This window comes from Lampetra planeri, chromosome 26, assembly GCF_965212315.1.
Source record: "Lampetra planeri chromosome 26, kcLamPlan1.2.h2, whole genome shotgun sequence".
Lineage (NCBI taxonomy): Eukaryota > Metazoa > Chordata > Hyperoartia > Petromyzontiformes > Petromyzontidae > Lampetra > Lampetra planeri.
Window position 1 is genome coordinate 6297601 of NC_136132.1, and position 21087 is coordinate 6318687.

General features: G+C 45.3%; 2 protein-coding genes across 6 annotated transcripts in view; both read right to left on the minus strand.

The window, feature by feature from the left end:
• The window catches only part of CETP (cholesteryl ester transfer protein), a 23122-nt gene extending 20863 nt beyond the window's left edge, over nt 1-2259 (minus strand). Inside the window, exon 1 of the mRNA XM_078606603.1 lies at nt 1991-2259. Coding sequence (XP_078462729.1) covers nt 1991-2144 — 154 coding nt within the window. The 5' untranslated portion in view covers nt 2145-2259. The remainder of the gene's footprint in view (nt 1-1990) is intronic.
• Nucleotides 2260-4683: 2424 nt separating this feature from the next.
• LOC144727641 (homocysteine-responsive endoplasmic reticulum-resident ubiquitin-like domain member 2 protein) lies at nt 4684-21077 on the minus strand. Of its 5 annotated transcripts, none has more exons than XM_078606605.1 (9): nt 20802-21077; nt 14561-14710; nt 13268-13345; nt 12333-12422; nt 10346-10503; nt 10081-10188; nt 8731-9186; nt 8067-8169; nt 4684-7161 (listed from the first exon to the last, which is right to left on the minus strand). In XM_078606605.1, the coding sequence occupies exons 2-9, from the start codon at nt 14702-14704 to the stop codon at nt 6997-6999; spliced, it is 1302 nt and encodes a 433-aa protein (XP_078462731.1). In that variant the 5' UTR covers nt 14705-14710; nt 20802-21077; the 3' UTR covers nt 4684-6996. The 5 variants fall into 5 exon arrangements, with proteins under 5 accessions (XP_078462731.1, XP_078462730.1, XP_078462734.1 ...); XM_078606604.1 differs by lacking the exon at nt 20802-21077 and adding an exon at nt 18341-18479; XM_078606608.1 differs by lacking the exon at nt 20802-21077 and adding an exon at nt 18027-18051.
• Nucleotides 21078-21087: the final 10 nt, after the last annotated feature.

The following is a 21087-nucleotide window of genomic DNA, read 5'->3' on the forward strand; positions in this document are numbered from 1 at the left end:
CCTTGGGGTGCGACAGGCTCCCACATTATTTAAAATCTATTTGGACCACGTAGTTCGTGAATCCTTCAATAGTTGTACCGGAGGAATTTCCATTTGGTACAGATACAATGGGAGGCTGATAGATGCGGCACGGGCTAAAGAAGAGACGGAGTGATGTGGTACAGGAGGATGTGGAGCTGAGTGGACTTGCCGATGACTGGTACCAGCGATGTCAAGATCGGCCTCTGTGGAGGAGACCCGTGAAGGACGCTACTGGGCAGTTGGAGGCAGTCGCCCTCCAACAGCAACGGAGGGCGGAGGAGCGACGCTCACAATAACGAGCGGAGCGCCAGGTGGCTAAAGCACAGCAATTTGGCACAGTAGAGGGCACAGGTGGTGCATCCTTCCAGTCAGTCGACCCTTGGCATCTGGGTCTGCCCCGTGACCTCGTGCCAGCGGGCGTTTCGACACTTCACGTGGCCTCAACGTGCACATAGCCTGGCACAATCGTCGTGGTGACGTCACCACCACTTAGTGGCGAATGGCGGTTGTTGTTCCAAAATTATTTTTAACACTTACATGGGACTATCGTTTTAAATGGAAAAAGAACGGACAATACACTGTAATATGATAAAAATGTATGTTAATACCTTCAATAAGTCAAAGAGTCTATTGTTGCAAATTCTCAGAAGTGTTAAAACATTTTTAAGCACCCTGAATATTTTCCTTTTCAGGCTACAGTGTTCTTGAAGAGTTGTTTTTTCCAAGTTGAGCTTGTGCACCGCTGCCAACGCAGCATCAATCACTGTAACATATTTTATTCCCCTACTTTTCTTAGGTCGCCTAAATGTAACCGGAGAAGCGGTTTAGTGAATTGAATGCACCCTCAGCTGATAACATTCGCAATACTAATTGTTCAATTCTCTTTCCTCATTACATATGCACTTCCCATTTGAGAGTCAGCCGTTAACTGTTTATTAGTAGACTGTAATAAAAAAAAACATTATTTCCATGTGTACATATAAATGGGTCGTTAAACCCGCCACCACCCAACACAGCCAACTAGCAAGCGTTGTCACGTTAACAGAACGTGGCCAATTCGTTACTAGTAAAGCCCACCGATGTGTTGGAGAGTAAATCCACAACATTTACAATCCGAGTCCGACGTTTTGCCAGTAATTACAATTGGCTGTGTCGGGTGGTGGTGGCGGGTTTAACGACACATTTATATTTACGCAATCTAACACAAAAAAACCAATGTTTTGGATGATTTTGGTCGCGAAAGCCTACGCGGCAAACTGCACATATATATTAAAAACTTTACTCAATGAAACCATCGCGACTCTTGATAGATATCTGTTGCATTCATCCTCTCTCAATTCATGAAGGTTGTAATTTAGCGGGGCTCTCATCAACCCGGATCACCAATTATGCTGCTTACATCACCGCAAACATTTATCACGGAGAGCAACAGAACCTTTTCCACGCCGAGATAATTCGTGCGCAGTGCAGCCGTTGCATATCTATCGAGGCCAAGAGTTTGTCTCTGCACGTACAACAAAAAATAAAGCGCAAATTTACGTGAGTTTTGACTTTCCCAGTCTTAACATTCCTTTCACGAACGCGGCGAAGTTGTTCAATGGGTTGTTGTTACACCCGCACATGCACAGCGCGCACACCTACAAAGACAGAGATGCCCCGTACAGCCTTAACGAACTGTCGGGGCAAGTGCTGTTAGCGAGCACCTATGAATTCCGGCACGGCCACACGAGTGGGTGGCGTGGCCAGCACCACACCCGGCCGCCTTTGTCTCTCTAGCGGCGATATTTACACGTCGCACCAGGAACTCGTTTAAGGCCGAGTCGACCTAGTGGAGGCCCACGACCGGCTCGGATAATCCTGTTTTTGCGCCGTGAGCGAGTGTCAAACTCGGGTGGCCAGGTTCGTGGGGCAGCGCGCTCGCTGCTACACCACCGCTCCCCCGACAGGCGCGCACACGCAGACAACTCACGGAAATTGGTGGCGGCTTTCGTCATTCTAAACACGAAGCCAGGCGACTCGTCTTGACGCGTCTCGTTCTTGCATGATGCAAACGAGGGCACGGCGCAGCAGCAGCAGCAGAGGGAGACCGCAGCGAGCACGGCACAGAGCCTGGAGAAACCCATTTGGCTTTTTTGCAGGAGGGATACGGGGCGGTAGTCAGCAAGCCGGGAGACAAAGAGACAAGATGAGTCGGCTGTGAGCGGGAGGGCGATTTGTATGTGCTGTCCAGAGGGCTGGGCGGTTTTAGTTGTGTGTGTGTGGGGGGGGTACAGCAAGGGAGAAGCACGTGCTGCGACCACTCATGGGGTGAGTGCCAAAATAAAAGATTACATATGGGAGCAACGCAAAGTTTAGTCATTTCCAACGGACGATATGTACGCCACAAGCAGGGATTATATATTCATGAACAAAACGTATGCAACATTTTGAGGAATATATTGTGTTCGCATGGATAATGACAAAGCGGTTTGTTAGCGCAGTGCTGTGGGGTAGTGTGCAGGGCGCAGTCGCTTTGAAATCAAATGCAACAATATAAAGTGCTTAGCGTGGGCTTGTGTGAATGGCGCTGTATACAATTACGTTTTTTCGTGAAGACTTATTTGCGGAAAGCCAACGGCGGTGGTTATGTGGATGAATTATACCCCACGTGTACATCCCTTATTGGCAATCCACTGCTGGATGAGGACCCCCCCCCCCACGCCTGTGAGAGTCGTGTGTGTTATCTGACCATACTTCAACGTGATGTTCTTAGGTTTTTTCGGTAAAGTCACGTAGGTAAAACATTAAAATTAATAAAAGTAAAATAAAATAAAAATCACGACGTTTCGGAGGCAACACAAGCCTCCGTCTTCAGGTGGAACCGTCACAGCCACGACAGCTGTATCAAGAAAATGATTTTTATTTTATTTTACTTTTATTAATTTTAATGTCTTACCTACGTGACTTTACCGAAAAAACCTAAGAATATGAATCCTTGCAGTCACGAAAGCTTCAAATCTAGATTCAACGTGATGGTCAATGCAGGTTGGCGAAGGCGTGGAAAATACGCGAAAACATTGCCCTACTCATGTTTGTGCACTACCCACAACGTCACTTAACAAGCCCTCTTGGAAACTTGTTCGTGACTGCTGGTTGCCCATCCAAGCACGAAATACGCTCAACATTGTTTAGCTTCTGAGATCTGACAGAATCAGTTACATCCTTAGTGGTATGGTCATAGACTATAGATATATCCCCCCCACCAGAGGAACGTGGAATTTTTCCTACTAGCAGTCACCAATGACGACGAGCGCCAACCCATTGCTCGATTCGGTTAGGATACGTTACATTTGATTTTATACGACGGCAATTGTGGATGTGGCAAAGCGATTACAATCAAGTGGAGACTGGGGGAAGGAAAGGGGTGGGCTATTGGGAGTGACTGGGCAATGCTTTCTATTGGGTCACTGTCAGGCAAACAGCAAACACCACGGGGCATTTGAGGGACAAAGCAGAGGTACATTGAGTTCTGGGTTCAAGTGCTAGGTTATCGCTCAGTCCAAAAATACGATTGCAAAAGACATGAGCACAAGCTTTACTCAGAAATGCATGTAAGCCATGGCCTACTCATAATGCTAGTGTAAAGCAGATGTCTCCCCTGCAGGGAATATTAATTAAAAGCACTTTACAAAGACAGTAAAGGATTGTGTTCACAACACAACTATGCTGGTTTTCATATTCACTCAACCAAGATTAAACTGGGTTCCCATGTGGTGCAGCAACATTACCGTCTCAACTCGGTTATGAATTCCTACTTTAAACACAATTATTTCAAGCAGCGCCAGAAGCGTGAGGGTTACGGCACGGGGTCCGCACCCCCCCCCCCATGTCCTTGATTCGAATCCGGGCAACCACGCGATTGAATTGAGTTTTGAAGTGGAACAAAGTTTGCTCAACCCAGTTACTAATGAGTGCACAAAAACACAACCACTCTTGTTAGTTTTTACTTAATTTGGATTAAGTATACTAGCCGATAACTACATATTTTCAGTACCATTCGATAAACACTTTGCAGGGAATGTAAAGTATCGCAAACTGCACTGGAACATGGAATTGTCAGACCTACGTGACAAACGCAGGGCTGACATTAGTATAGAGTTTGGAATTAAATGATCAAAGGCAGGATTCTTTAACCAGCAGCCTTAGAATTGCCAGCCACTCGGTGTACTGCGAAATATGGGCTGACAAGACAAATATACCGACGAGTGAGATAAAACAGAGACAAACAAGATAAACATGACAGCTGTATACGAGATAAACATGAGAGAGAGAATTACGAGATGAATGCGAGATGAGAAACCTGGAAATACAAGGTACACATTTGTGGTCACATGGACGGATATTAAGTCCCGTATGTATAACACGTTTCGCACCGTAGGTATCCAACTGTGCTAATCAGGTGTGACAAATAATGTAATCTGGCCCACCACCACACGTCAATTCAATTGCGGCCCACAGAAACTTTACGAGAAAAAAACCCTGACCGAAGCAATATTAAGCGCCAATGCACATTTGGACCAGCTGTTACAATACGAGTGAATAGTATAACGTACTCCTCGACAGGCACAGCCAAACTCGAGCGGGATCACAAACCAAATCATTCACGGTTGACATTGACAAGAATACGTTGGAAATAAAACTTTATTGCTCAAAGCCGACGTGTTGGCCACTTTCAAACTGGCTACATGGCGACGTGTCTCCTGAATTGGCTCAGCAACACACAAAACGACTGTTCCAGTCACTGGGACCACGAGGCAACATATACGGCTACCTGAACACACCTGGTCTATGCTGCTCATATGAACCAACACGCGTTGCACCCATACATCATATTTAAGTACCGGTTGCTTTACTGGTAGCTTATTGACACGCTGTCGGCATATGCAAAGAACCAGGTGCTACAATGTAAATCCAAGTTGCCTCAACCCAGTTACCAATGAACGAAATGGCTCGCCATGGTGTGGTTAGCCACGGGAATTCCCACTCGTGGGGAAAAAATGTTGTCTTACCCAGTAATGTGTTTACTAAAGTACTACAGTACTTCACAACCAACAAAAGCGAGCAGCTTGCTCCTTCACACTAACTTTCCAGCCTCGTTAAGAAATAAGTGGTGTGTTTTGGGCCGATACAAGATACAATGCTCACGCGTTCGGTAATAACTGCAAAATATATCTCTGCCGCAGACATTACTCGACAAAGTGCAAGGAAGTATTTGTTTTAATTAAAGACATTTTTACATTATAAAGCTATTTAGACAAGAAAATAATTGTGATGGTACACATATATTCGGGTACATGTATAAGATGCGTACAGTATATAATCAATATCATAAGTCCTTTGTTGAAGATCGGAGAACTTGCTTGTCTTTCGTCGCTGCCTTTTTCAGTTCTTGTGTGCCTTTGTGTAATGGCTCGCTGAACGCAAAAACCAAACAACCACCCCAGCAACCTTTCGCTCTTTGCAGCGCCACGGTCCTCCGTCATTGTAGAGTGCATTGAAACGTCACTGATACAGTACTGTCCCTTTGCTCATCTGCTCCATACACAGTGCTGCTGGTAACCTGTAGATACATGGAAACAATTACAAGTGCCTTCTTTAATCGGTCGTTCGTGTGTAACCACCGCTCCCATTTGTCCTTGTGCAGCAGCCATGCCGTGGCTGACCTCGTCCGTGTTTGCATTAACGTCAGGAGATGTCACAACTCGTGCGCGATTCGTACGATTGGTCAGTGAGCTCACGAGAGCCCCGTGACCAGAACTGCTGGGTTTGATCCCGGTTCTTGAGCAAAGGTTGGTTAAGTATGGGAAAAAAAACCATTATATGATGTGCAACAAGGCTTGCCAGGAATCCGTGTGTTTTGCCCAGCATCAAAGCCCCACACATATACTTAGACCATAGACAAGAAACTATTTTCACAAATTTGGATTCCACCAGAGCAAAGTTGGAAGGCAAGTAGAAACTGCTACAATAAGTGTTGGTGAAAGAGTTTAAAGTTTTGTAGTTAGATTATATGGGCTGTTCTATTCTGGTATGAGACCAACTTTGGTTGGCACAAATCAATAATGCTCATGTGCAGTTGCTCTGGGGAATGTAATGTTATCGATCTTACATTCACCGGTCTCGCTTTCAATAGCAAAACTGGGTTCGTGAGATGAAACTTGGCAGAGGCTGGATCTTCTTATGTATGGAACAAGACAGAATGCTGCAGCAGCACAAATGTCGTTACAAATAAAACGGTCACCCTTAACCTTCAACCACACTTGCTGGTGTCTGGCATATGAAAGTATCTGTATAACTACATTACTACATTAACAGGGGCTGTGGTGTTCCTGTTGAAATAACGGTTCTTCAGCCCTCTATTGATAGCACCACTTTCAGCGAGGGAGTCATTTTCCCACGCTTTCTTCGTGGATCACGAGGGGGGGGGGGGGGCGGAGGTGGAGAAAAAAAATGACCTCATCTAAACATCACGAAAGCAACAAAAACCCAGCGGTGCTCCAGTAAAGTCCAAAGTGCGCTATCTGTGTGAACAGAACTCTTAAGAAGTGGCATCCGGTAAATTCATTCTCCCACTGTGGTGCAAGACCAGTGAATGCACGCCCGTCTCCATCACAGACTGAAAGCTCCCTTCGGCAGACGAGTTGGGAATATCAGAGTTTCTTTTAAAACAAGCATTGGCAGCAGAAACGGCTGTCAGTCCATCACAGCAGGAGATGATTCGTTGAACAAATTGCACTGCTAATAAAAAAAAACACAAACAACTTGAAGAAAAGAAAAAAATCAGCTCGATTCAGTAAGATGCAATGGCAGGAGGGATGGTGCCAGCTTAACAATGCAGCGGGCGTTGAAGTTTCCACAACCAAAAAACCACCACTTGAGAAAAAACGTTCATGACGAAGCCGGAGGGATGGAGGGATGAATGGCTGCCATTCAGTCTCAGTTGGGCACGGCGGCTGCGCCTTCCGGCACGAGGGACGTGAAGAAGGTCGTGACAAAGGTCCAGGCAGAAGTGGTGAAGCTGGGCTCGTCTGCCTCCAAGGCACTGTCGTCATCTGAGCTCTCCGTGTCCCCCAGGTCCATCCCCTCGTCCATGCGGCGCTCCTGTGTACGAACAACACATTGGTGTGAGAGTGTTCTCAAACAGACAGAGGTCTATATACCCGAGAGGACACATCAGAAACTATAAACTATTTTTATTTTACCAGGTAAGGCCCACTGACCTATAGAGCTCTTTGTCAGAAGCAACCTGGCCACAAATGATAGCTCAAATAAGTGGCTTATAATGTGGAAATGTAAAGCAACCAAACATTCAAAACATGATTCTAAATGTGGTGGGAAAAACCGGAGGACCAGGAGAAAAATTCAAGCGATCATGGGGGGAACATGCAAACTCCACATATACAGCAGGCGTCAGGGCCGGGATCGAACCCACGACCTCCTGTATTGTATAACAGGCGAGGGAGTTAAAATCGGACCACCGCAGCGCCCATAAGCAGAACTCGGTTTCGTATATCCATATATAAGTTAGTCCATCGGCCTATTGGCTTCCAGACCAATATTATCCAGCACGTCTTGAAAGCAAATAAGCCCGATGGACTGTGGAGACAGAATGGGATTCTGTATATATGCTGTAACCGTTGGCTAGAACTTGCCATGGTAAATTTAAATTATTCAAAGAGGCACATATTTGTATGAACTGGAAAAGGTAAACAAAAACAGTAGGTAACCTGGCAAGGCGACGTCACGACGTGTTTACCCTGTAACCACTGCGTTTCAAATTTATTTTAAATAAGGTTCCTGCTTTAATATTAGGCCCATGAACGTTGATGTATTTTATAGCATCGTGGGCAGAATCCAGACCCCAGAGAAGACCCGCACAACTTTTGAGATAGCACACAAACTCCACAAAAATAGGCATTCATAAACCTACCGGCAACCCCTTTGGCCTGTGGGTGGCTTTATCTCGTCACGTCATTCCCCAACACCTCCAAAGCTCCCTCACTCACCATTTCCTGTAGCTCTTGGGCCAGGTCTTCCTCACCATCCCCACCGAGCTGCTCAGGTGCCTGACCCGGACCGCGCTGGAATGGGAAGACGCCCGTCTGGTACCTGTGGGGACCAGTGAGCAGAGCAAATCGCTTCAGTACCATGCCCAGCCACTCATTCATTTTTATGAATATGTATTTGTTCAATATGCATCCCTCAACTCATTACTCATGGTAAGCATTCTGGCGAGTTTCTTAATCTGCAATTATCCGCTAACAACATTCTTGTGCTGCCTTAGTTGTCGGTAACTCTTAAATCTCCAATCCATCCGGCCATCATGCAATACCAGGTTATGGCCTTCGATGGCTTAATGGAAGAGTGAAACCAAACAAGTTACTCTTGTCATGCAAATACACACCTCGGCTGTGAATCCTCAGCTGTCTGACATACATCTGAGGCTTCATTAATGAAAAAAATATACTTTTTTTAGTAGGGTGCATTTATATACTACTATAGTGATGTAACATCAACATCATCGAACTAAAATGTACGTGACATTACAATTACACGAAAAAATCATGACAAAACAGCGAGGCCCGTCCAACGTCACAATTCGAGTACAGCTGTACCGTCCACCACATGGAATTAAGAAACTGAAGAGTGGAAAGCAGCCAGAAATCTTACAAGTAGAGCAGCAGCAGCGCCCCGGACACCATGAGGAACCGGCCGAGCGACGAGTAGAAGTAGAAGATTCCGAGCAGCACAGCGGTGCGTGTCGCTGTGAACAGCCAGTCGAGCCAGTCGCGGTTCATCTCCTCCTCCTCCTCCGGCCCGGCACCCCCCTGCGCGTTCATCAGCACTGCATTCTGATTGGCGGGCCTGGCGCCCTCGTTGCGGGCCGCCACCGCCGCCACGCCGATGTCCCTGTTGGCCGGGACGGGCGCCCCGTCCACACCTCCGCCCCCTCCGCCTCGACCCACGCCACCTGCGCCGCCGCCGCCAGCAGCTGCCGCGGCCCCCAGCGGGTTGGGGAGGCTGCCCCCGCCCAGCGGGTTTGGAAGGCCGGGGGTTGCACCGCCAACTGCCGGCATGACGCCGGGATTGAGCGCCGTTCCTGCAGCGGCGCTCACTGCAGCTTGGCTGAACGTGGGTAAACAACGGAGGCAGAAAACACCCCTATAGTGAGATCTAGGACACTGAGTACAGTTAAGCCTGGACAGTACTTGACAGGGTGACCTGCATGTAGTTGCAAAAGAGGCGTTGTAGGCTGCTGCGATGGCATGCTGCCAGCCGAGGGCAATGCAGCAATATCTATTGTTGTACTGTACTATGTTCCAAGATTATTTGCACCCCACTTTCACTAAACTTCACTGACCAGGGTGAAGTAGGGTCAAATAGTCCCCACGGCATGGGGAGAACATCAATCAGTACTGTATTGATAAAAAGGGCTGTACATACTGTCAATAAAGCAGCCAGGTTTGGCGGTTCATGTCGGTTATAAAGCACTTTCAATCAAGTGTTGGCGGATTAAGTAGATATACAAGATTCCCCAAAAGCAGTTGAACTGCAAGTTGGTCAGGCGATGGAAGTACAGAAAGAAGATTTGTGAATCCTTCTGTGTGAACCATTGAATGGTATCTCGCCTTTATGTGAATGGAATAGCATTGGCAAAACATGCCAATGCCGGCAACAAATGTCCTCCTATATACCAAACAGTCATAAATGAAATAGGCTGAAGAAAACCGGCCAAACATATAAATGCATGACTCTCTTGAAAACGAGTCTTGAGACTCTGAGGCTTTTCTGGATAAATAACTACCTGTTTTTCTACGAATAGTTGGCATTTTGCAATATGGTGTAATTCAAGAGTGATGAATATTGAAACACTTTATGTGGACAGTTTTCTGTTATCTGTACCATAGAAATGTGGTATTGACCGCTTTCTTAAGACCACCAATATAACCGAGCAGTGTTCACTATTCATTTAAATAATGAGACCTGTTTTACAATGAATCGCAGCAAGTAGTTACTTACTAGTGCGTGTAGTAGTGCTGAGCATATATTTGCTGCAGCCACATGATGTAGTGGGGGCTGTATGTGGGATAGGCAGGCAACACTGGCACGGCAGGCTGACCCATGTCCCTGCAAACACAAAGGTGGAGTCGGGGTACATGTTAAAAAGGTTGCTGGAAAAGACAGCTTCAGCAATATGAGAAAAGCACACTCTGCAAAAAAACAGCAAGCACAATGACCATCGGATTACGTAGCATCCCTAGCAGTGAGTATAACACTGGCTCACCGTACACCGTAGACGGGAGGTGGGTAGGCCGATGGCATGACCACGTGTCGCTGCCTTAACCCGTCGGCACCCACACCCTGGGAGGAGGGCATGGTGGTGACGTTCGGCCGGGTGGGGACAGAGGCCGATGCCGCTCCACTGCGTATCGTCTCCGACAGCTGCCAGTCCCAAGAAAAATGAGCAACGATGACAGTTACAATCAGACAGCCACTTGATCAAACTCAACAGTTGAAATTGTTTCTGAAGCAGAGATGGATGGTTGATCTTCATGACAGTAAACTGTACACCAATGTCATGGCACTTGTGGGCGATTGATTACTTTAGAAACCTGGCTATGTGACACCACACAACCCTACTCTCAAAAATTACATCACAAGACCTTTGATGTCCACCATGCAGAAGCTGGCATGCTTTGGTAAATCCCTAGATTAGTACGGGAATCAAACCATAGACTATGTGAAAACTAGCTCAGCATCAACACGTGCAAATAAAGCTCTGGGCTTTGTGACCGCAACTGAAAAAATCTTATCTATCTTAAATAAACAACTGTGGCCGGTATTACATAACCAAAGGGCACAACCCGATTTGGTAGTCGTTCAAAATAGGGAAAGTAACCAGGGCCAAGTTTTTTTTACAGTCAGTCTAACACGCAGAACTACACTGTTGTTTCTAAATACCATCACTCCAACAATCCATTTAAAATGTCAATACTGGCATCCAAGTATTTGTGTTTTAAGGGCATTCACCACAACCGGCAAAATTTACTACTGGGAAAAGGGGTTTAGCTCATCATGAAATTAAATAATTGGCAGGACACTAAATAAACACAGCGTAGGAAATGGCTCTGTTCCCACTGCTTTATTTCTAAAGTTTTGGGGTTACTATTGGGCAAATCTTGCCAAGTGGTTTCAGTAGGCACCCAAAGGGTCGAAAACAAACCATTACCCTTCAACAACACTCACAAACTGGCCACGAAAACAACCCTACCCATATCAGGTGCACATTTGAAGCAACGAACCTTTACCCACTAAACTTGCAAATGTGAGTTTGGTTGATATTGTGGAGATGAGTTGATGTAATATATTTACATATTTCCAACTGTTTAGAAACAGACTAACAAATACACGTGTGGTTTGTGAGCCTGTCTGGAGCTTTGAGTTGTATCCTCTCATTTGCAAAGGTTTTCAACCAGTACTCCAGTTTCCTCCCAAATATGAACCCTTCCTTAAAATTTAACAGGTTCAGCATCCCAATGCCGAACTCTGCTATAAAGTAGTGTTAAGACTCATGTGACATGAGTGTTATTAAAGTTACCATTAAATTGTCTAAATGCCAAAGCAAATAATATGGGTTACCAGCAGTAGTTCTACGGCCAACTGTTGCTTTTCAAATATACTTGTAGAGAACCTGTTACTCTGCGATGGAAATAAGAAACAGCTGTCATTTTAGATTGTTCCCACAATCCTGTACCATGATATGCATTTAGAGTGTTTTTTATATTCTCTATGATTTCAAGAATATTCTGGTGAAAGAATTACATTAAAATAGGCGCACAAAGTGAAACGTTTTAAATTAACCGTTTTCAATTCTCTGTATTTGTGACTCCCAGCTCTTCAGTGCCAGTAGCAATAGAGTTTGTGTGGGGGTGGAGGAGGCCAGCCAATAGCCAGCCAGGAAACTCAAGGCATGTAGTTTTTCATAGTAGTACGATTGTAAAACATCCATATATCACAAATGTTTTTTTTATAGACCAGAGGTTTAGAAACTAGGTATGAATTTTGGTCAGGAAGCATTCCCATTGCTTCTGCCCTTGAATAAACTTCTCCATTATGTATTTTCATCCCACCAAGACTCATGTGTCCCGCACCTTGCTGCCGTCGCTTCAATGCTGCACAGCAGGGGAACAAGCTTCTAGACGCAAATGCGAAACGGCGCCGAGTGTCCAAAATGAAAATACGTGTTTATGATTAAACGTAAGCAGCTTCACCTGTGCAAAGCCAGGCTGGTTGGAGGGCCGCGGTGAGGCTGGAGGGCTCGATGAAGGGCACACCAGATGTACCGTGTGGAACTCGTCATACTAAAACATGTGGAGGACAGGAGAAATATTGGCCCGGAAAGAGATTGTGCATTCATTGTAACCATCAACTTCTTCATCACAATTCATATGCTAAGTATTTCTTCTCAATCTCCAGTATTTGTCACCTACCACAGTGTTATTTTCAGGGTTATCAATCTTCTCCATCAAAATGCAAATTAACCAATTTTAAGCCACACGCACCCGAATATTGGCAAACATGGCAAACTGCAGGAAGGACTGGGGTTTGAGACGTCTGGAAGTGTTCTTCAAGAAAATGTATCATAAGACTCTCGAGTATAATTAAAATATCTCTATTCTCATCACGCACAGTAAATTACTTTGTATACATTTCTAAAATAGGTGAGACCCCATTAATATTAACTACATAATTAAATGGCTATCTATGCAATAGATGGGCACCATGGTGGTGAGATTTTAACTACCTCGCCTGGTATGCAGGAGGTCGTGGGTTCGATTCCGACCCTGACGCCTGCATAGGTGGAGTTTGCATGTTCTCCCCGTGGTCGCGTGGATTTTTCCACTTGATAAGCCACTTTGTTGAGCTATTATTTGTTGCCAGGTCCCGCCTGAAAAAGAGCTATATAGCTCAGTGGGCCTTACCTGGTTAAAATAAAAATAGTTTTTAGTGTATTATATATAACAATACGTCAGACAATTGTAATTGCAAATTGTGAAAAGCTTTCACAATTTTTCTGTTCTGTTTGGGATGATGAAATTATGTAGATGCTTCGTGCTGTGTGCCAGCAACAGTACAACAAGGCTAAAACTAGAAAACATAACTGAAAAAAATAACATTACAGATACCAACCCCTGTCCAGAATTACCTTCCTCAGAACATCCTTAAGCATCAGGTTATCCAACAGCAGCTTCCCAGAGTAGATGAGTCGCTGATCCTTGATGCCCTGAAGACATGTGAAATCATCCAAAAGTCAGTCTGTAATGTTTAGAGATACTGTATTATGGCATGCAGCTGGGTTTATCTAGACTGGACACGGCCAGCACACAAAATTTTAGCTTGTTCAAACAATTTGCTCTGTCAGCCTTTGCTCTGACAGCAAAGAGTTTGTAATGAATTACGAGTTCATCGCTATCAAGTTGGTACAAACAATCCAGCTTCTACGAGATCAAGGGAGCCACTATCATGATCCAACATAGGGGTTTTCAGTAAAAATCGACAGTGGGTTACTAAAGGACAAAATAAAAATCACGTGATTGAATCAGCGAAACTCACTGGCTAAACCAACAGACTATAAGTGTAGACTGTATAAATCATGCAAAAATATGGCACAGAGATGTAACGTGTACTTTGCAAATGATGGCTTAAAGATGCAATATTCAGATTTGTTTATTGAAACATCTTAAAAAATATGTTCTAAACGTTGGATACAACAAAGTAAAAAAAAGTCTATTTTGAGTGGTACTTATGTCTATTGGAGGCACTTGAGCCAGCAGTGGAAGTTTCACATTTCCACGGTGGTAGACAGCCTCTAAAAACTACAATTACGCCTGGCTATATATCAATCATGGAAATATGACAGGCTGATTTGCTCCCTCAGTGGACTCTGAACTTATGAATATAAATTGAATGCTGGACCAACAGCCCCACTCGTTGGCAGATACTTTTGACAAACATGTACCAATACAGCTCGTTCATCAATCCAGTGTTGGATGACAGCTTACGCGTGTTCTATGGGTTGTGGGTGACTTGACCATGCTTCACCATGGTGGTCAGTGCAGGATGGTGAACGTGGGGAGCACATATGCACAGCACAACAATTTATTTTTCCTCACAACCCTCTGCTGACGATCACAAAGCACAGTCCCAAAGTCACCTATGCCAAACTATGGTGCATGGTGGTCAGCCATCCAGCATTATAAAGGCTCAACCACGCTTCACCTCCAATATCTAACAAGAGTTTGAGAACATTCCAGGTGATTTGGCGATAGACTTTAATACACAGGGTTACCTTGAATCAGAGAACCTGGAAATGGGACGTGTATGTAAGTATCTTGAACTTTTTTTGCACAGTACGGAGGTGTGAGACTTAAGCCACTGCATCAACTGAAGACCCACACTTATAAGGCACACAGTATGCGGGAGGGCATGTGTTGTGTACCGGATGGCCAGGGTACACGTCGCTGATGTGGGACTTGAGCCTGTGTACAGTCCAGTCCAGGTCACACTCCAGGGTCTGGTCATCATATTTCTGGTTGGGTGCCTTGATGACCAGTGTCACCAGTGAGCCGGCCGACGTCTCCATGGCTGCCTGGGGAAACACGCATTCCCATAAGTGTGATCAGTAGTTCTTCTTTCGTGTGGCTGATGTAGATGCAGCGCAACAACTACAATTTCACATTCAGGAGTGAAAGATGGCAGCCTTTGCACGGACCACTCTGTTAAGTGAGAAATCACAATGAATGCCATTAACGTGGCGACCTAATATCGATCATCGATCTCCTGGTCTTCTAGAGCGACAGCACAATCCACTCCAACGGCCCTGTTCAGGACCAAACAACACGCCAGAAAGGCCCTGGGACAAGGATCCGTCAAATTATCAATAGTGACACGGCCCAGAGGGAGCATGTTCGCCACTTGTTGCAGATGTTCGCGGTTTGATTCCGGCAGGCCACCCTGATATGTATTAACCATAAATTACTACGCTCCGTCCGCTTCACAGTGGACATTGAAGATCCTCACAGAATTCGAAATTAGACAACTGTGTGCTGGGATCATGGTCCAAATTCGAACAATTAACCACAGATTACTCAGTTGGGATTACAGATACCCATCATCGCTCCTGACTGGCAGACTAATGCCAACTTCGAGCCAGGTGCCAAATAACCTTGTGCCGCACGTGAACAGCTGCCACTGGGGGTGCTCTTTCATGCTTCAGTTGAGATGTGATGCAACTCATTTATCGTGTATTAAGTGCTCCGACGCCCTGGTACAAAGGGCGCTCTATCAAAAATAAATAATTATCGCATCCCAGCCGTGATGTTGGATTCGAGGCATGACAGTGTGTTGACTGATTAACCTTCCCTGCAGTACCTGCATGTCATGTCATGTTGAGCAATATTCCCCAAAGTGATGTATAAAGCAATGCAGAATGCTTGCATGACACTAACCACAGCTAAATGTTTACCAAACGTTCTTAGTGGTAGCAATCATCAACAATAGGGATATTGGCCCGGTAGGGCTGTGGATAGATTACTTAATTTACAAATGTACACTTCAGTCAAGGGATGACTCAACGCGCCATCCCTCTGGAATAAAGGAGCACTACACCATGGAAGTCAAAAGTTAAAGTCCAAAGAGACAGACTGTCTTGAGCCAAAGGAATGTGGAATTTTCATCCCCTAGCCAATGGAGGAGAGCTACTCCAATACTGATTTATGACATGACCGAATCATGATTATTGTATTTGATCAGTTAGCACATGTTATATCTCTCAGCTGCGTTTGTATAAAAGGAGGACAGGATTGCGTTACTCTTCCAAAAGTGTGATTTGCTGACTCAAACATGTGGAAAGCTGCCAGCTTAACATCTGCTGCAGGTTTTCAGCCTCCTGAGTAAGTCATGCATTCAACACATGATTTGCGTTTATGGATTCTTGTGCAAAGCAAAAACACAAGAGTGGACCCCTTGACACCACGGAAGGAAATACAATTTACAAGGTTTCTTATTATTAAGCAGAATAAACCTCTAAAGGGTTAAAACTGATATAAAAAGGGAACATTTACTTATCAAGACAGAAATATTCCTACTTTCATCTCTTTAAAGCACAACTACTGTGACCAGACATGTTGTAGGTATACGAGTCCAAAGTAAACAAGGTATAATATTTTTCCACTAGTGGATGATCCAGCCTAGAATATTATTTTTCAGTTTTGTTTAACTTTTGTACACGCTGTTAGTCTTACGGGCAAAAATAGCCAGGAACAAAAAGTCAAATCAACAAGCCCCCCCCAACTCAAAGTAGCAATGCTTGCTATGGGGTGGTGCCCTGAGCTTGACAGTGGAAATTCCACATTTCTTTGGCAGAGGCTAGTCTCAATATCGGATGACCACTGTCAACTTGTTAAGTGGTTTTCATTTCAAGATATGATGGGCTTAGTTGCACCTCCCGATAGACATCTGAACTCACATTCCAAATGTAAGTGCTCATACAACAGCACTAAACAAACTGATGAGTCTGTGGAAGCCAAGGAGTTGTTTGAGTTGGGTGCAAGCCACTCGCACACTGCACGGTACATTACAGTACACACTGATATTTATTAGTTGAAGAGAATATTTATGCTCAAGCATGGGAGGGGGGTGTCCATATTCAGTGGGTGCCGTGAACGATGGAAATTCCACATTCAGATGAGAAGGCCAGCTTCTCCACAGCTTTAGACTGTATGCAAAATGTCACTAATGTATTCTATATCTGAGGAGTGACAGAATAAATCGGCTCATTCAGACGTTACAACACATTATCACAGGACAGTAGAAGTATCCTATAACAATACCCAAACTACATTCCAGACAATTCATGTTTGGTAAGGCCTACGGGAAATTCCCAGCAGCTAACAAAATATGCTGTGGCTTGCAGTATCGTTTTGTAGAGAAATCGTACTGTAGAGGTTAACAATAGAGGAGCCAGCAGTTTCAAGGCAGAGTTCACCAGCCCACCAAACACAAGCCCAACTCACATGAACCCGAACTAGCCAGCCAGTCACTCGTAGTGCTACCCCTAACTCTCACCAGAAGGCCAAATAGTTCTACCCGAAGACATTTCCAATCAGCCACTACTACTAGCTATTCCTATAACCCAAATGTAGCAAACTAGCAACTGGCACCACGCATCCTATGAACTTAACGACTCCCGAACCGTATCTTTGCCAGACCCACAACACCTGTTGTGTTCCCTTGTGGTGGATATCCCTGTACTGGATGAGCGCACCTTGCACCACGACCTTAAGTGTGTCACAACGGAAGTGCGTTCGCGTTACTCAAAAAGTATTGCTTTGTTTTTTTAAACATGAACGAAAATTAAAAGTTACGTGGATGCCCGGAGTGGTGTGTTACCCGTCTGCACTAGACGCTGGGGTTTAGGTAAGAGGGGGGTCACGTATTTCGTTCTCTGTTTAACAACAGCGGCTATAGACACACAGGGCGGGGCGCTCGCTCATGAGCCGACGACGTTCCTACCGGGCAGCGCGTAGCTACGACCGCACATTAACAACAACAATCACACGGCCCGGCAAACCACGTAAAGCAAACAACAACAACGCGGATTTCCGACAACGGTCCACACTCACAACGTGCGGGCCCCCGCCTCACCGGCAGTTTCAACCGAGTGAAACGCGATTCGGCCCGCCGCCGTTTAGTGCCACGATTTAATTTCCCCTCGCCACCTTTCTCTCTCTCTCACAATGCCCCCCCCCCCCCCCCAAAAAAAAGGCCTCTCTCCCTTCCTCGCGTCGTTTTCACTCAGGAAAGATGCCACACACGAACCCCCAAATTGCATGTCCCCTCAACCCATCTCTCCCCCAATGTCCCCTAAAACGGCCTCTCTCCCTCTTCCTCGCGTCCTCACTCACTCAGGAAAGGTGCCACAAGATCCACCCAAATGCATTTCCCAGAGCGGTTCGGCCGGCGCCCTGTCACTCATTGGTCGGCCAACCCCGAGCCCGACCAATCGCGACGCGACTCTCCGCCAGTCGCGACCCTCCGCCAATCGCGACGCCCCTTGCCCCCACCCCCTCCCTATGCGCTGTATCAAATCGAATCGCGCTCAACAGACTAGGCCGCAGCCCGCCGCCGTTACGAAACTCGGGCGGGAGAGGTTCGAGGTGAGCGTTAAAACCGACGCGAGCGAGCCGTAAAGGGTCGACGAAACGAAAGGCGCTCTTACTGCGAGAGGAAGACGCGAGTGGAGGGTTAGACGTGGGAGCTAGGCAGGTAATTCCATCGCGCGCGACGCCTCCTCCTCCGATACGGCCTAGCCGCGCAAGATGGTGCCCGGGCGGTGACGTCACACCGCTTGCCCCCCCCCCACGTGACGTCACACCGCTTGCCCCCCCACGTGATCTTTGTTTACAAGGGGCGGGTGACGTCTTTTACAGCTCGGCCACGTGGCGCGTTACACGAGACCGACGTGACTTTAACGATATGCGATTATCGCCACGTACGTTGCAATCGTATTGCGCATTTCTTTTAACGGGTGATTTTCTGCAATAAGCATTTTCTTTTAAATCGTTAAATCGAAATGTTTTAGAATAATGGAATTAGCAACGATAATTACGACGATATTGTGTAAAACGAACGATATGATCGTCGACCACATTTGTTAGGTATCGCGGCAACCCTAGTCAGTCTGCCTCTGAATGGCAGAATTTCAAGTGTTCTAAAAGTGATTAGTGTACAATAACCACGCTTCATAAGTTACACCGGAGGACCGTGATAGATGGCAATATCTTATGGAGGCTTTCATCCGTCAGTGGGTTAATTTTTGTTTGCGCACACTAATAATGCACTTTACCCGGAAAACCTTGAGGGTCCTTCATTTAGATACAGTATATGGCCAATTCATTCATGAGTGTTTTGAGTGAGATGAACCCAGACAACCCGGAGAAACTCTGGCATATCTATGGGATAATACTCAAAGCTTTGTACAGATTGTAATATTCATTGTATACTGTCCTGTCATTTCCGAGCCACCTTGTAGCCCAAGCCAACAACCACCTGGTTTTCCGAGCCAGTCTCCCATTTAAGTATTATCCTGCTTCAACGCTGCTTAGCTTGTGAGATCTGACGAGACCGAACTGACTCATAAAACATTGCTTCGTGTTTCTTCATTAGAGTAGGTTGGTGGCTGGTAGTCGGCTCAACGGCTTTGCACAGGATTATGGATTTGGGTCCCAGGCTTCTTAACGCGACAAATCTCGCAGAATTCGTGGTTACAAATGCGTGAAAATGATCTGGCCGAGGATGCCATCTGCTGGCAATTATTGGAGCATGCCCGGAGGAGTGGTGATAGTGACTGAATGATAGCTTCTGCGTATCGTGAGCACCGTGCTTTAAAATACATTGACCCAATTCTAACACTTTATGTAAATAATGAAAACACATCAAACAGTAACATGTGCTATTGTGAGTAAAAACGTGGTCCTTCCAGCATGCTTTGCATGACATGTGGCATTCTGCTTGCTGAACCAGGAAAGACTCAAGTCATAACTCTTCCAAAAGGGTCCTGCCAAGTTTTCGCAGTAGGTGGAGTTGTTGGTACGTGTAGTCTTGTAATGATTTTTCTTAAATTAAAGCTGAGTGATATGGAGGTCCCATGATGATGATATAGAGTTAATTTTTCCCCATTGGAATACTTCTGATCTATACCAGTTATATGTATTTTTTTAACGTTGACTGATGACGATGTTGAAGGTTACAGAGATCATGATTGCCTTTGGGCAAGTGAAAATCACACAAATGTTGTGAAACTCGCTTCCCATGGGCGTCAAGGTGCCATAACCCTGGCTCGTCAGAAGGTAGCTTCTGAAAAATAAGCTAATACCTCAGTTGGATTTACCTGGTAAGATAAAAACAAACGTTTAGTTTTATTCATATATATTTAAAGTGACTTGTTTACGTGTTCAAATCGTGTTCTTGTACTGTTGTTGTAACGATCTGATCCACCCCGACTGGACGACTGTGAAAAAGAGCTTTAAACCACATCGGATTCCTCCAGCACGCACGAACCCGGCTCAACACTGTGGGGATGCGGGTGACGTCCCCACCGCACACATGTCCGCGCGCCAGCCAGCCAGCAAAACTTAAGAAAAGCATAATACTGTATAGAATACGTATATGATATATTATAACGTGCAATTATTGCTACATGTTCTTGGTTCTTTCGGTAAAGTCAAGTAGAAGGGAAGTAATAAAATAATAAAAATAAAACATAATAAAATAATTCTCACGTTTCGGCCACAACGCAAGCAGCCGTCCTCAGGTGAAGAACAGGTCTTGAAGACCTGTTCTTGAAGACCTGTTCTTCACCTGAGGACGGCTGCTTGCGTTGTGGCCGAAACGTCGTGAGAATTATTTTATTATTTTTATTATTTTATTATTTCCCTTCTACGTGACTTTACCGAAAGAACCAAGAAGATGAATCCCTGCAGTCACGAAAGTTTTAAATCGAAAAATATTGCTACATGATGAAGCGCTATTGCCTGGAACGTCGCCGTTTTTTTTTTACTTTTAAGGCAGTAGTTCTAAACCTTTACTGCAGCCTTGCACTCCTTTGGTTTTCAATCGTTATAAAAAAGAGTACAATGTTAATACATAGGGTTTGATGAAACAAAGTGAGTTGTACTTACGTGTCCGCGCTTAATTAGTATTTCGATTATTTAACTTCTATTCTAAACAAATCTGGCCATTCCTCGCACCCCCAGAAAGGGCATCTCGCACACTCAGGGGGTGCGTGCACCCCAGGTTAAGAAGAACCACTGGTTTAAGGCATTGTTATTGACGAGTGTGTTGAGCCAACGGGATTATCAATAAAAACGTTAAATGTTAATTAACTATACGGTAACGTTAATTATTCGATCGAACCGAGGGCGAAGTCGAATCGACTCCGTTGCGGAAGTACGGCAGAGTGAATTA